We start from the raw sequence: 14,630 nt of genomic DNA, 5'->3' as shown, positions 1-14,630 counted from the left end.
CCTTTTTAACCAAAATAACTAAGCTGGCACAAAACTGATACATTGGTATACTACTGCTTAATGGAGAGCACTGACCCACCAGTGCTAGCAGTCCGTGGAAAGCAATGACGAGCAGCCGAGGAACTGGAGCTGCCAGACCCTCTCCGCAGCTAGAGCCACCGCTGAGCTGTTACTACCAACCAGTCAACCCTGGCAGTTTTCCACTGCCGCTGTGCAAGACTGGAAAAGACTGCAGAAGAATGAAGCGAAATCTTCGACGAACGGATAGTTAACAGAACAGGGGATCCTGTCGTGATTTGCAGTCGTTTTAAATTTGTGTTGTTGAACTTCATTGCTATAGTATATTGCACCACTAGCGCGCGGTTGTCTTCCAACATTAACATTTGGATCATGGATGATAAAGAGACATAACTCTACTTGGCATATTCCATACTGCCTTCAACCTTCGCTAAGATTAAGAAATATGGGTGAGAAAACTAGGTAGCTAAAGTTAAGTGTATGTGCAACAGGAGCTGGTAATGAAAGCAGTGAATAGGCACTTCTGCTGAGGCTACAATCAAAAGCGTATTTTTAAAGTGCTCTGCCATTATCCACATACAGAGAGATGGTAACGTTAATCAGTTCACAGCAGTCACCAACTCAGCTCTAGGTGCTACGTGAAACCACAGGGTTATGAATTCATTTCAGATAGGGACTTTGCCACCGTCACCTTAAGGGGCTAGCACGCAGCACCCCACTTTGCCTAAGGAAAGTCACTAAATACTCAAGGTACAGCAGCTTACTCTGAATACAGCAGCAGCCTCGGAGGGCACAAGCTGCCTACAGACAACTTACTACAAATTAAGGTGTTGGCCGTGACCCTAAAGGTACGTTCCAAGAGTTCATCGTCTTGCGCTATGAACAGAACCGCAAACGTAGCTGAGCTAGGTCCTTTCTTTATCAAACAAATAGCGAAAGTATTCTCAGGAACAGTCCCATGACTGAGCCCTGTCTTAACAACCCATGCATGATGACCTTCAAGACACGCTGCAAAGGCCTTTTAAACAAAGTGCTTCGAACTTGAATGAAGCCTTTTTTTTTTATTTCTACTGAACTACTTAGAGACTCCTAACCGGAAAAAAGAGAGGAACATATTGCTGCACATTTGGCCCATTCAAAACAAAAAGGAAAGAGAGTAGAGACGGCTTCAGACCTTTACGGACGCACACGGATTTCCACTTTCAGGTCACCAGTTCAAAACACGACTGTAACGGCAAGTCATAAACACCTCTGTTCTAGCCAGCCAGCCTTCCAGCACCACAGCCGCCAAAACAGAATCACAGAATGGCAGGGGTTGGAAGGGACCTCTGTGGGTCATCTAGTCCAACCCCCCTGCCGAAGCAGGGTCACCTACAGCAGGCTGCACAGGACCTTGTCCAGGCAGGTCTTGAATATCTCCAGAGAAGGAGACTCCACAAAACCTTAGACGCTCTTGTGTCGGGAGATGGACCAGGGATCCACTCATCACGAACTGAGCAGCTCCCGCACTCCTTCAGGCGCTTTTGTCCACGCCAACTGCTGAAAGCAAATCTGGCAACGGCACCGGAGCTTCTACTGCTTTTAGCTACTGTCTTTTCTGTCTCCACGCTCGCTAAGCGGGTGGATTTTAGCAACGCTAAAACGCATACAGTGAAAACCAGGAACACACACGATCGCTCGGCAGTGATGAAGAAGCGATGCCCTCGTTAAACCTTTCCTTTACCAGGCGCTTGGCTCACTGTAACTATTAAAATGTTAGGACCACGCAACGTGTGGATTCGCAGCTGCGGTTGTGCGTGGGATTTTATCCCGCCTCGCTTTTGAGTGAGCTCCTGTCCAGGAGAAGAGGACTTTGCTCTGTGTGTGCTTGCAGGGAAAGCCTCTTCTCCCCCTCAGCAGCCCACAGCCCCGGCACCCGACCTCGGGCCTGGCAGAGGGTGCCCAGGCCGTGACACACACCCATCCATCCCCCGGGGAAACCGGGCTCCCGGGGGGGCATCCGGGCCTGGCCACGGTAACAGCCAGCGCCGCCAGGCTGGGTCCCGGCCGGGCCCGAGGTCCCCTCGCCAGGCCGCCCGAGGCCAGGGGCCCCCCCTCACCCGCCCCCCCCCCCCCCCCCGCCCCGGTGGGGACTCACTGTTGCTCGACTTGAGGTCCCGGTGCAGGATGGGGACGACGGCCTGGTCGTGCAGGTAGAGCATGCCGCGGGCGATCTGCACCGCCCAGTTCACCAGGATGTGCGGGGGGATGCGGCGGCCCCCGCGGGCGGCCCCGGCCCCGGGGGGAGCGGGAGCGGCGGCGGCCAGGGCCCTGTTGAGGGAGCCGCCGCGGGCGAACTCCATGACGAGGCAGAGGTTGGGCTCCCTCAGGCAGACGCCGTGCAGGGCGATGATGTTGGGGTGCCTCAGCATGGAGAAGAGCTTGGCCTCCTGCCGCACGCTCTCCGCCGTGGCCGTGATGTCCTCGTCGGGGTCCTGCCGGGCCGCCTTCACGGCCACCTCGCGGCCCCGCCAGGTAGCCCGGTAAACCTTCCCGAAGCCGCCCACGCCGATGATCTCCTGAAGCTCCAGGTGCTGGAAGTCGATCTCCGTCAGGTTCCCCGCCGGGTCCACCCGCCCGCCGCCGGCCGCCGCCGCCGCCCCGCCGCGGGGTTGGCGGGTCACGTAGTTGGCGGGGAAGATGCCGAGGCGGTGGCGGATCTTCCCCGCCCACCAGCCGTCGTCGCCGGACACGGCCGCGTCCTGCGACAGCACCTCCACCACGTCCCCCCGCCGCAGGCTCAGCTCGTCCTCGCCGCTCGCCTCGTAGTCGTAAAGCGCCGTCCACAGCGGGCACGGGCTCCCGCCGGCGGCCTCCCCCCCGCCCGCCGCCGCCGCCCCGGCGCCGGGCAGAGCCATGGCAGCGACCTCAGCCCCGGCGGCCGCCAGCGCCGGCGACGCGGGGGCGCCCGCCCAGCCGCATCCTCACCTGCCGCCGCCGCCGAGCGGGAAGGGGCGGGGCCAGCGGGAGGGGCGGGGCCCGGTCGCCTCCGCCGGGCTCCGGCAGGTAGAGCGCAAGCGCGCTGGGGGACAGGCGGGGAGGGGAGCGGCGGTGCCTTTCCCGCCCACCGCGCCTTTGCCCCCGGGGATTGGCCGCCGGCCGTCACGTGGGGCCGAGCGCCGGTGGCGGGGGATGGCGGGAGCGGGCGCCTACCTGCCTACGCGCCCTCGCTCCCACGCGCGCAGACTGGCAGGCTCCGGCTGCCGCGGGGGGCGGGGCCTGCGCGCGGCTGAGGGGCCCGCGCGCGGCTGAGGGGCTCGCAGCGGCCGGGCCCGGGGAGGGCTCGGTGTGTAACGGGTCCCTCCCCGCCGCCCGCTCTGGCCCCGGGAGAGGCAGCCGGGGAGGGCTGCGGCGGCTGAGGCGCCCGCCCCGGCCTCCTTCGTCCCTCGGGGGCGGCGCGGCAGGTCGGGGGTTCGTGCCTCCGCCGGCAGCGTCCCGCTGTGCGGCCTTGGGCCTTTACCGGAATAAAAGCGGAGCGGTTTTCTGAAGAAACAGAGCTTCCTCGGTTCGTGTTTCCTCTTCCAGCGGTCACCGGTGCTCTCCTATGCTCGCTGCCCCGTCCGCACGAGGGCTGAGGGGCAGACCGTAGGCATGCAATCCTTCCCTCAGCGGGTTGCCTGGGAATGGCGAAGGCCATGCGCACGCTGTTTCTGGGGGAAGATTTTCCTGGTTTTAAGTGGAAAAATCACCGAATCACAGAATGTTTGGGGTTGGAAGGGACCTCTGTGGGTCACCCAGCCCAACCCCCTGCCGAAGCAGGGTCACCCAGAGCAGGCTGCACAGGACCGCATCCAGGCGGGTCTTGAATATCTCCAGAGAAGGAGACTCTACAGCCCCTCTGGGCAGCCTGGTCCAGTGCTCCATCACCCTCAGAGTGACGAAGTTCTTCTTTGTGTTCATTTGGAACTTCCTCTGCTTCAGTTTGTGCCCAAATTGTGTCACTTTCTAAGCTACAGCAGCCACTTCCTTAGAAGTCGAAGGGAAGCGTGTGGGCTGGGGACCCACCCTCTGCTCAGCCCTGTGGGAAGCACGGTTCGAGGTGGAAGGAGATGGGTGTTCATCCTTGGAGCCGATGGCTTTGTGCTGTGGCACCTGCGGTTCTGGACGTGGCCGCTGCCAGCAGAAGCCCTGAGGTGGATAGAAAAGGCTTGGGGAAGGTGGCAGACCGTACTGGCAAGTCAAATAACCTGGCGGGACGGATGCCTCTCAACTTCTCATGCAAAAACCCACATCCAGAGCACTGCACGCCCCTACATCAACACAAAACTTGCAACTGGATATCACAGGACTAAGGTTCCAACATAAAGGCAATAATTCAAAAAAATTAAAATTGCTGTATCCAAAAATCATCAATTCTTCCTTATCTCACAGTCTAAACTGTGTCTATAGTTGTACACACCAGGCAGAAACAAAATTACTCAGGAAGTGACTTACTGAACCGTGTTAACCAAAAAGGAAGAATGCAGAACCAGCGTGCCTGTCGAGTCTTTTCCCATTTCCTTTAATATAAGAGAATGCCTTGTAGCTATTCGGAGAGATAATTACAAGCCTTTTCCTTATCTGCATATTTGCCTTATTATAAAAGCCATAAGGTATGTTGTAACACAAGCATTCTGCCACACAAATTCCACCTTGAACTTTTATCTGTTATCTGAAGGAATCTGCAGGAACTAATTAAGTGTGGAATGTTTTGGGTCAGACAAGGTATTGGTTGCAGTACGGTGAAAAGCTTAAATATTTATTTGGAGATACTATTCCAAAATTTGCTCTCTGAAGTACCATGATCCACTAGCAATTGCTACACTCGGGTTATTCTTTGGTCAGTGTTTCTGCAGCACCTAGTGCTCTAGGATCTTGGTACGTAGTTGCTGTTCCTGAGCAGGAAATTACAGATGCCCTTTTTTTCTTGCAAGTACCATATGTACCAAAAAATGTTCAGTGTCAAAATTTTCCAAAGATGAGGAAGAGCTGAAAGATTTGAGTGGTGGGCAGACAAGTCGCCCAAGTAAGACCCGACGTTATATCAACTCCAGTGAAGCCTTCACCTCCTGGGGCCTCCAAATAATAACCTACGTGAGTCAGAGGCCTCAAAAACAGGAGAGAGGAGGTTCTGAAGAAGCTTTTCATATCCACCGTTGCTCATCCACCTCTCTTTTTGGATCTGTGTGTATCAATGTTCTTATTTGCCAGTATGTGTGTGGAAAACAACTTCAGTAGTTTCTGAAAAATTAACGTTTTTAATTATCACACATCAAAAGTATTATTCATAGCTGGCTACGGCACTTGATTCGATCGTTACATTTGTGTTAACAAACTTTGTCATCTTTGAAAAGAATCTGCAAAGGGTAAAATGAAAAATTTCTGCTCGACAAGGGAGAGGTTTAGGTAAGACGCGTACACGGGAGTAGCACATGAGGCGCTGCTGGGACTGTGCCTCCTTCAGACCAAGAGCCACCGCCGCGTACCCAGGACACACCATGCAAGCACTCGAGCACCTTGGCGACAGATCCGCAGACGTCTGAGGGTGCCGGCCCCGCTCGCTGAAGGGAACGGTGCCATTCCTCCCCTGCTCCCAGCCGGTTGTCCACGCGGCTGCATCGTCCCTCCCGTCGCACCAACACAAGCATCCAGCGTGGCCGCATCGCCTGCGACATCAGGAGGTGAGCTGAGATGTGGTTCATTAGCTCACGACAGGACGAGAGGAAACGGCCTCAAGTTGCGTCAGGGGAGGTTTAGATTGGATATTAGGAAAAATGTCTTTACTGAAAGGGTGGTCAGGCATTGGACCAGGCTGCCTAGGGCAGTGGTGGAGTCCCCATCCCGGGAGGTGTTCAAAAAATGTGTGGATGTGGCACCCTGGGACATGGTTTAGCAGGCATGGTGGTGTTGGGTGGATGGCTGGACCTGATGATCTTAAGAGATCTTTTCCAACCTTAATGATTCTATGATTCTGTGATTCAAATGCAGTTGCTGAATAGCATCTTTGGTCTCTTGTCTAAAAAATCCATACAAAGCGCACCAGAACGGCGTGTTCAGTCCGTGAAACTGTGCCAGAGTCAGGAACGGTGAAAACAGGGTAAATCTGGTGAAGTAAAGTCCAAGCTGCTTGGCTGCCTCCCTTTCGTACACGTATTTTTCACAAAACCGACTGCAGTAGAAGTCCATACGTGTGGAAGATGCCCAAGAAGGGGTTGTTAAGAGACGTGCAATTGACGCTGTCAGCTGTTTTCTGGTGGCAGTGGGTTGGAAGGAGGGAGCGCTGCGTACCATCAGCTCTGGTGTTCACGGCCCAGCTTGACACCCTTCCCTTCAGGGGTGTCCCACAGGGATGTCCCCCGTATCCTGACGCCCCGTCCTTCGCTGCCTTTGGCCTCCCTTGCTGAATCCACTCGGCTCCCTTTCGGCTCCGCACACCTATGCCTCCGCCCCCACCTCCCTCCGCTAACGTGGGGTCCGCGGAATTCGGTAGCGCGAGGCAGGCCGTGTTTTACCCCAAACTCATTCGTGAAAAAGAAAAACAAAATGTTTTTTTCACGGGATTTCCCCCCCTGCCTGCCCACAACGCAGCTCACAACAACGCGCAGAGGTCGACGCCGAAGCTGGGCAGAGCTGAAAGCTCGGAAACCGGCGGCGTTACCGGGCGGGACGGAGAACCGGCACCGACAGCGGGGCGGCGGCGGGGCTGTGGCCGCCGAGCTGCTGACGCCGGCGGCTGAACCTTCCCCGCCCGCTCCTGGCACCTGCGAACGGCGGCGGACCCCGCTCCGCCCCGCGGCCTCCGCACCGGGGGGACGAGCGGGACGCTGTGCGGGAGGGCGGGGGGGGGTAGGCGGGATGCTCGGCGTCGCGGGGCACCATGGGAGAATCCGCGGGCGGCCGGCATGGCGGCGGCGGGCGGCTGAGGGGCGGCGGCGGCGGCGGCGGCGGCGGCGGCGGCGGCGGGGGGGGGTGGCGGCGGCGGCGGTGGCGGCGGCCATGGTGTCCCCGGCGGCGCGGCTGGTGGGGCAGGGCGTGTGGGCGGCGCTGACCGGGGGCTGGTACCACGACCCGCAGCAGGGCCCCTTCGCCAACAGCTGCCACCTCTATCTGTGGCTCTTCCTGCTGACGCTGCCCATGGCCCTGCACCTGGTGAGACCCGGCCCGGCGGCGGGGGCTGGGGGGGGGGGATGTGGGGGGTGGGAAGTAGCCCTGTCGGGGGTTTGCGTGAGGATTTGGGGTCTAGAGGTTAACGGGGGGAGAACGGCGGGTCGGGGGCTGCAGCTCGGGGCCCTGCTGAAGCTGCCGGGTGGGGTTGCTTGGTGGGGTGGGGGGGGGGGTGGTGGTGGCCTCTACAAATGTCGAGAGACCCTGGGGACGGCTGCTCAAAAAATCTGCTTTAGAGACTTTTCCCCCCCTCCCCCCCAGCTCTGTTCTAGTCTCATCTGCTGAGAAGGGCAAGTAAAGGGAAAAATCCGAATACCCCATAATTAATATGCCTTGCTGAATGTCGCTGGGGAGTCACATGACGTGCGGCTGCCTTTCTGCTGGAATTTAAACACTGCGAATAAATTGTTTGAATAACTAGAATTAGTTTGCCAGGCTTTAACATTATTTTCCTTGAAAACTTGAAACTTCTCCTCTATTTTTGCGTGTTTTCCTGCTGTGCGAGGAAAGCTTAGAAGTACGGCTTGCTGGATCACCGCGTCTATTCGTTGGTGTGTTCTTCTCTGATTGTAGCTTAATATAGCTTCCATTGGAAACAATATCCATCCCTTTGGTTCTCACAGTGACTCAACTAAATTCTTGACAAAGTTCTGTAGAATTCTTTTTTTTCGTTGGGTAACATTTCTAAATAGGTCCATTCGCCCTACACGGTCAGGTACTGGCCTGATTTTCAAGAGCAGAGCGTTCACGAGTCCCTCTGCAATCCCAGTGAGCAGCAAATCTTGTATTTTTAAAAATGAATTGGTGTACTGTATTTCGTGGCACAGGTTGCAGCGAGTTCCTGTAAGAGTGGCTCACGGAGTTAATGAACCAAGATAACTATGCTTTCTTCTGATTGATAGGGTCTATTTCCTATGCAAACCAGCAAGAGTCTGACGTTGTAGGATTGGCTGTCAAAGTGATATGTGTGATTAAAAAGAAAAAAAAAGTAAAGGTTAACTTTTTTCCAGTTGATGTAAGTGTGTATATGAAAGAATATGTATTTCCTTGTGAGAAACTTCTGAACTAATAGTAGGGAAGAAGGCACGCAGAGCTGCACGAAAGAACACTGGATACAAAGATTGTAGGTCAGAGCTAGGGTGAAAAAAAGACATTATTTAAAGGGAAGGGGGGAAAACCTAACTTATCTACTCAGCTCTCTCGGGCTGCATCTTTGCCTATCTAGATGGACTTGCTTTTTCTACAGACTGGCTTTCTGATGAATCATCTGGTTATATGCAGGGCTTGTGTGCTTGAGCTTGTGTATTGCTATGGGAATTGTTTATCCTTGATAAGAATAATGCATTTATTGTTCTGGCTGCTTGAGAGTAATGATGTCCTTCTGTATTTGTTTTCTTGCTTGCAAGTGGTTGGGCTTTGTAAACTTTGTGCAGGGCGTATATTCTGGCCGCTTAGAAACTTGAACCTGCTTTGTAACTGAAGGTTTTCTTTGGGGAATTTTGTTTATATTTATATTCAGTAATGTTTAGGGTGATGTTTGTGTTATGCAATTGACACGATAGTTTTGTATTCAGCTAAAGCAGTCTCTAACATTGCTTGAAATGGCAAAGTCGAAACAAATCAGAGCGCTAGCTTTTAAAATTTTCCTTTGCTCAGGATAATCTTCATCACACTTCTATCAAAGTCAGAAAGTCTCTCTGAGACAATTTGGTTTGAATGAAATGGCAAAACTCATCCAGTTTTTAGATTCTGTTTTTAGCTTTTTCGCACTGGCTCAGCAGAGATGTGCTGACAGCAGCGCCGATAAGCTTATAGTATCAGGTTGTTTCTGTCGTGTGGGTCGAGGATCTCATTCTCTCGCTTTGTCAGCATAGCCTACTTTGGTACTAATGGTTCCGTTATTAGCTTCCACACCCCTGAAAATACAGAGCTGTGTTGCCATCTCTTCCTTTTCTTTCTCATTTATCCTTAGTAGTAGTAAATATACAATTAAAAATGTACTTTGGATATTGTTTGGAGCATCATTGCTGTTAAAATCATCTTTGAAAACTGTAATGAGATCTCTTCTAACTATGCCATGTCAAGTCTCACAATAGGTTAATAGTTTGAATTATCTTATTCTGCCAAACAGCCCAGGGTTCCCGGGTGTTCTGTGCATTAAAATAGTGGTAATTGTTATACAAAGCCACTGGGCTGAATTCAACCTCAGAAAAACATCGGTGAAGCAGAGATCTGACTTTGGGAATGCTTGTACTATGGCTGATTTTACAAGCTACAAGTTTCAGAATGGCTTAGTGAGCATTTCTCCTGCCTTTCGTTGGACAGGAAGCCCTTGAACTTAAAAGGGTTGTTATGTTCTGCACATTAGATCTTCAAATCATGCTGTGATAGGAGAAGTACAGCATGGCAGTATAAGGGTGTGGGCACATAATTACTCAGAGGTAAACTGTAATAAAACTTGCAGTGTGTCAGCTGCTTCCAGTTCCATTTGGTCACACTTTACCCCACTTTATCTCTCTGTGAAAGTAAGGATACATACACCTCCGCAAAAGAGAGGTAAGCTACACTGAACTTACTGTATTTATTGTGTGGTAGGATGCACAAATACAACTGAGTGTACACCCCTGGAATTTTATTTGTGACTTGCTTTTCTATGTTTTATGCTGTGTGATGGACATATCTGAGTTACTATTTCAGCTAAATTAACATAAAAAACCTTATCTTTGGCTCCAGTATTATATCTCCCACTCATGCCTCTGCAAGCCTGATGGTAGTGGCCGGCTGCGTATTTATTTGGTAGTTCCCTCGTTTGTGTTCTGTAGCTCTGCAAGGCCGAGGTGCAGCACCGCCTTGCTTTAAGGGCACCAGGTGGGGGATACATCTGGCTCTCATCAGCTTTAATCATTCAGTCCAATTTACAAGATGTGGTAGTTTATTCAAAGGTTACACACCTTTATGTTAGGAAGCATGTACCTCACTCCCCTCTGCCTCTGTGCTACTCAAATAAGGTTAGCGGATAGGTGCAGAAGAATTTGGCCGTTCCTCTTGGAGCAGTCGCTGGGCAGGCACAAGCCCCAGGCAGGTCAGCTCTGTTGCATTTGCTGTGACTCTGTGCTGTTCTTGTGCGGGATATAACAATGGAAGCTACTGGAAAACAAAAGGTACATTATGGTAGAGTTTTTAATTGGGCAATAGCAAAGAAAGCTAGAGCTACGGCTTCCACGGAAACCTGTGGGATGTCATGGAGCCTGCTTTCTAATGAATTTGTTTTTGGTTTTGTGTTGGTTTTTTTTTTTCCCTAGCTTCTAATAAGATGTCAGCTCAATTGAAGCTTTTCCTGTTACTGGGGCAGCATTCAAAGGGGCAGAGAGCTGTGTGGGTTCCTCTCGTTAATGCAGAAGCTCTGCTGCTGTGGTCTCATCCCGGTGGGGTGTATTATAAAGTCAGTTGAAAGTAGCCAAGGAATTAAAAAGTTATTCAGCAGAGGGGATGGAGAGAGATGGCGGATACACAGACACATGGTGTGATTATAAAACCTCGTTTCCATAGGAAACCAGGCTAATTATAACTATAGTGCATCAAAAGTGAATCTACCATGTAATTCCTCAGTGGTCTATAACTTAATTCCTGCTTAGCTCAAGCAGATTTGATGGCTTTCACCTATTGGTGCCTGGGAACACCAACTGCAGTCGTATGACACTTGTACCCTTATGCAAGAGGCGTGATTCGGAAAATTGAGGGCTTTCCATTCTCAGCTTCATCTTTCTCCTAATTCCTCCTGTGGGCAGGGAGCAAGCTGCCGGCTTGCACCACTTGGCTTGCCCCCAGACGCAGAATATTAAGGATGCGCTGGCCTTAGACGTAGGCAGGCTTGAAATTGGGAGTGTGCTCGGTGTGTGTGTGGGGGGAAGCGCTGTGTATCTTGGGCAGATGGACAGGGAGACCACGGGCAGGCTCAGGGCGCAGCTCCGGAAGGTCTGGTCGCAAGGCAGGGGTGCGGACATGCAGCACTCAGCATTCGCTAAAACTGGCCCTCTTCTCCACTTAGAAATCTAGGAGCTGCCTTTGATGCTGTCTTGTGAAGTGCTCTGTGCACCCATAGACTGAAGTCTATTTTTGTTGTATCCTCTTGACATTATTCATGCAATATTTATTAAGCTTTATGAAGTCACCTGTAGAGCACTTCTTTTCTAATGGCTCATTCTGAGCTGGTATTTGATACTGAGTGGTCAGCCTGTGCTTCCTAGTGTAAACTTGAAGACATCCCTTGGAAAGTGAATGAGGCTCTCTTTTAAACAAATCATTACAGATAGTTGACTGTCATTCTTTGTGAAATCAAGCATTTTTTAACTTGTGTTTTGCAAATACATTAGTCATAAAACACAAATTCTTCAACCTTATCCACCAAACCTTATATGCAGAGAGTACGGCCTTGCTAACAGATCCCCTTTCCGGCTCGAATTCGCCAAGTAACTGAAGGCTTAGTTTCAGTATGTGCGTAGTACCACAAAGTGCTCGTAGCAGACTAAGCCTCAACTTGTAGAAAGTAATGTCTTTCTTATGATGTGTCATTAGTAGTACCTACATGCTAGATAGCTTCCCCGCTTTTGTGCAAGAGATTCTTTGTGTATGAATCAGAACAGTCATAAAAAAGGATTTGCCTGAAAATTTCCACATGTACGTCTTGAAGGTATGAAGTCTCACTAAGCCAAAAGCAGCAGCAGAATAGCAACTCGCTTGTAATAACACAGAAGTGATTCAACATACTCGTTTCACCATCAGGATAAATGCGGTGACTTGTTTTAGAAATGAAGCGTGCCTCGTTCCCTTCCCTGACCTGTGTGGTCAGTGTGGTTTGTTTGTGAATCTGAAAAGATTTGTAATCTTTCACATCCAAATGCTCCTTGACCTGCAATGCCGATGCTTAAAATGATAGATCTAGGCTCCAAGTAAAGGCTGTTCTTAAAAATTAACTTCAGTAGGCTTTTAGCAAATCCTGAGCATTGAAAATCTTCACCCCCCCCCCCAAATTGTGCAGGGTTATAGTAATGCTCCCTTTAAAAAAAAAAACAAAAACCTGAGAAGAGACTGAACTCATTGCGAGAGTGCAACTGCATGACACCAATACATAAGGGCATTCCGTGACTACAGTGATAAAGGCTTTGGCTCTTCAGTTGTAATAGCAAGTGTCCTTTGCTTTGATTTGCCCTTTACTGTAAGGAAGTATTTACTTACAAAAACGTTGTTAGTATGTCATGTCTCATTGGAGGCTGGTAACTAGTGGTGTCCCTCAGGGGTCAGTACTGGGCCCAGCCTTGTTTAACTTCTTCATCAATGACCTGGATGAAGAGTTAGAATGTACCCTCAGCAAGTTTGCTGATGACACCAAACTGGGAGGTGTGGTAGATACACCGGAAGGCTGTGCTGCCATTCAGCGTGACCTGGACACGCTGGAAAGTTGGGCAGAGAGGAACCTGATGAGGTTCAACAAAGGCAAATACAGGGTCCTGCACCTGGGGAGGAACAACCCCATGCATCAGTACAGGCTTGGGGTGGACCTGCTGGAGAGCAGCTGTGCGGAGAGAGACCTGGGTGTCCTGGTGGACGACAGGTTAACCATGAGCCAGCAGTGTGCCCTGGCTGCCAAGAAGGCCAATGGCATCCTGGGGTGCATTAGGAGGAGTGTGGCCAGCAGGACAAGGGAGGTTCTCCTTCCCTTCTACACTGCCCTGGTGAGGCCTCATCTGGAGTACTCTGTCCAGTTCTGGGCTCCCCACTTCAAGAAAGATGAAGAGCTACTGGAGAGAGTCCAGCGGAGGGCTACAAGGATGGTGAGGGGACTGGAACATCTCTTCTACAAGGAGAGGCTGAGGGAGCTGGGCTTGTTCAGCCTGAAGAAGAGAAGGCTGCGAGGGGACCTAATATACACTTACAAATATCTTCAGGGTGGGTGTCAGGAGGATGGGGCCAAGCTCTTTTCAGTGGTGCCCAGCGACAGGACAAGGGGCAATGGGCACAAACTGAAGCAGAGGAAGTTCCATCTGAACATGAGGAAGAACTTCTTCCCTCTGAGGGTGATGGAGCTCTGGCACAGGCTGCCCAGGGAGGTTGTGGAGTCTCCTTCTCTGGAGATATTCAAGACCCACCTGGACAAGGTACTGTGCAACCTACTGTAGGTGACCCTGCTTCGGCAGGCGGGTTGGACTAGATGACCCACAGAGGTCCCTTCCAACCCCGAACTTTCTGTGATTCTGTGAAAGAACTTTACAGACTATAGTTGAACTGTAATTAATTTTAGTGACTAAGAAATATGGTGCTCATCACAGATCAGCAAACAGATCACAGACAGCTGCAAATTAACAATTAACTTTAGAAACAGAATTCAAAGAGGCTGCCTCTCCTAATGTATTTTATTCATTTGTTTTGACTAGTCCTGATTCATTATTTAAAATTCTTCAGCGGTAAAGAGACTTGGGAACATGTTGTGAAGTGTTAGAAATCGGAGATCAAACTACAGCATTTTACTGTTAAATCATAACTGAGAAGCAGGGTAAGATAACGGAATTTTTCAATAGGGGTTTCTGTTTGTAGAGAACTAATGTTTCATTTTGTGTCTGTATTTTTATAATTTCATAGTTTAGGAAAGGCTGCAGCTGCACGATTCTGGCAACGCAGTATTTTAAAAGGGTTTACAATGTTTGTCAATTGTGAGATTTTACTGATTTTTGTTAAGAAATCAGTAATATTCACAGTTAATCAAAAGAAAAATAAATCTTGTTAAATGGTTTCACAGAATCAGAGAATGTTCGGTGTTGGAAGGGACCTCTGCGGGTCACCCAGTCCAACCCCCCTGCCGAAGCAGGGTCACCCAGAGCAGACTGCACAGGACCTTGTCCAGGTGGGTCTTGAATATCTCCAGAGAAGGAGACTCCACAACCTCCCTGGGCAGCCTGGGCCAGGGCTCCGTCACCCTCAGAGGGAAGAAGTTCTTCCTCATGTCCAGACGGAACTTCCTCTGCTTCAGTTTGTTTGAAATTTGGACAAATCCTTAGACCTTTTCTGAGAGCAGAACTCAGGTGTAGCATATGAAGATGCACTACTTGTGGTTGCAAAACTCAGTAGAGGTATAAAGAATAGACAATAAGGAATAAAGAATTTGGAGATTACTTTATCCTCAGAACAAACTGTTATGATGATGTCTTTATTTTTTCTTTCTGTAGGCTTTTCCAGCAAATGCAGTAACAGTTTTTGTGTACTGCAGCTTGGTGACGGTGTTCTTCACAGTAATAAAGGTGGTCAGTTACCGTCTGCACCTTATGTTTGACAAAGGCGAAGTAATTCAACAAAAGATCTCAAGAAAAAATGGAAGGCAGTATGAAGATATGGAGGTCCCAAGAGGAAACACAGTTCAGCCCTCAAACCGTAGGTGA

The 14,630-nt window shown here is 50.8% G+C and overlaps 2 protein-coding genes across 5 annotated transcripts in view; one reads left to right on the top strand and one right to left on the bottom strand.

Annotated features, from left to right (window-relative positions):
* Window positions 1-2,915, bottom strand: part of MAP3K21 (mitogen-activated protein kinase kinase kinase 21) — a 43,825-nt gene extending 40,910 nt beyond the window's left edge. For 2 of the 3 annotated variants that reach the window (XM_075412246.1, XM_075412252.1), the window contains exon 1: window positions 2,156-2,915. In XM_075412246.1, coding sequence (XP_075268361.1) covers window positions 2,156-2,915 — 760 coding nt within the window. The remainder of the gene's footprint in view (window positions 1-2,155) is intronic. The other variant, XM_075412260.1, reaches the window with a different exon arrangement.
* A 4,117-nt stretch (window positions 2,916-7,032) lies between these two features.
* Window positions 7,033-14,630, top strand: part of PCNX2 (pecanex 2) — a 165,062-nt gene continuing 157,464 nt past the window's right edge. For both annotated transcript variants that reach the window (XM_075412236.1, XM_075412234.1), the window contains exons 1-2: window positions 7,033-7,185; window positions 14,421-14,626. In XM_075412236.1, the coding sequence (XP_075268351.1) occupies window positions 7,033-7,185; window positions 14,421-14,626 (359 nt within the window). The remainder of the gene's footprint in view (window positions 7,186-14,420; window positions 14,627-14,630) is intronic.

This window comes from Opisthocomus hoazin, chromosome 2 (assembly GCF_030867145.1).
Source record: "Opisthocomus hoazin isolate bOpiHoa1 chromosome 2, bOpiHoa1.hap1, whole genome shotgun sequence".
NCBI classification, from domain to species: Eukaryota; Metazoa; Chordata; class Aves; order Opisthocomiformes; family Opisthocomidae; genus Opisthocomus; species Opisthocomus hoazin.
This window is presented reverse-complemented; position numbering and strand designations above follow the sequence as displayed.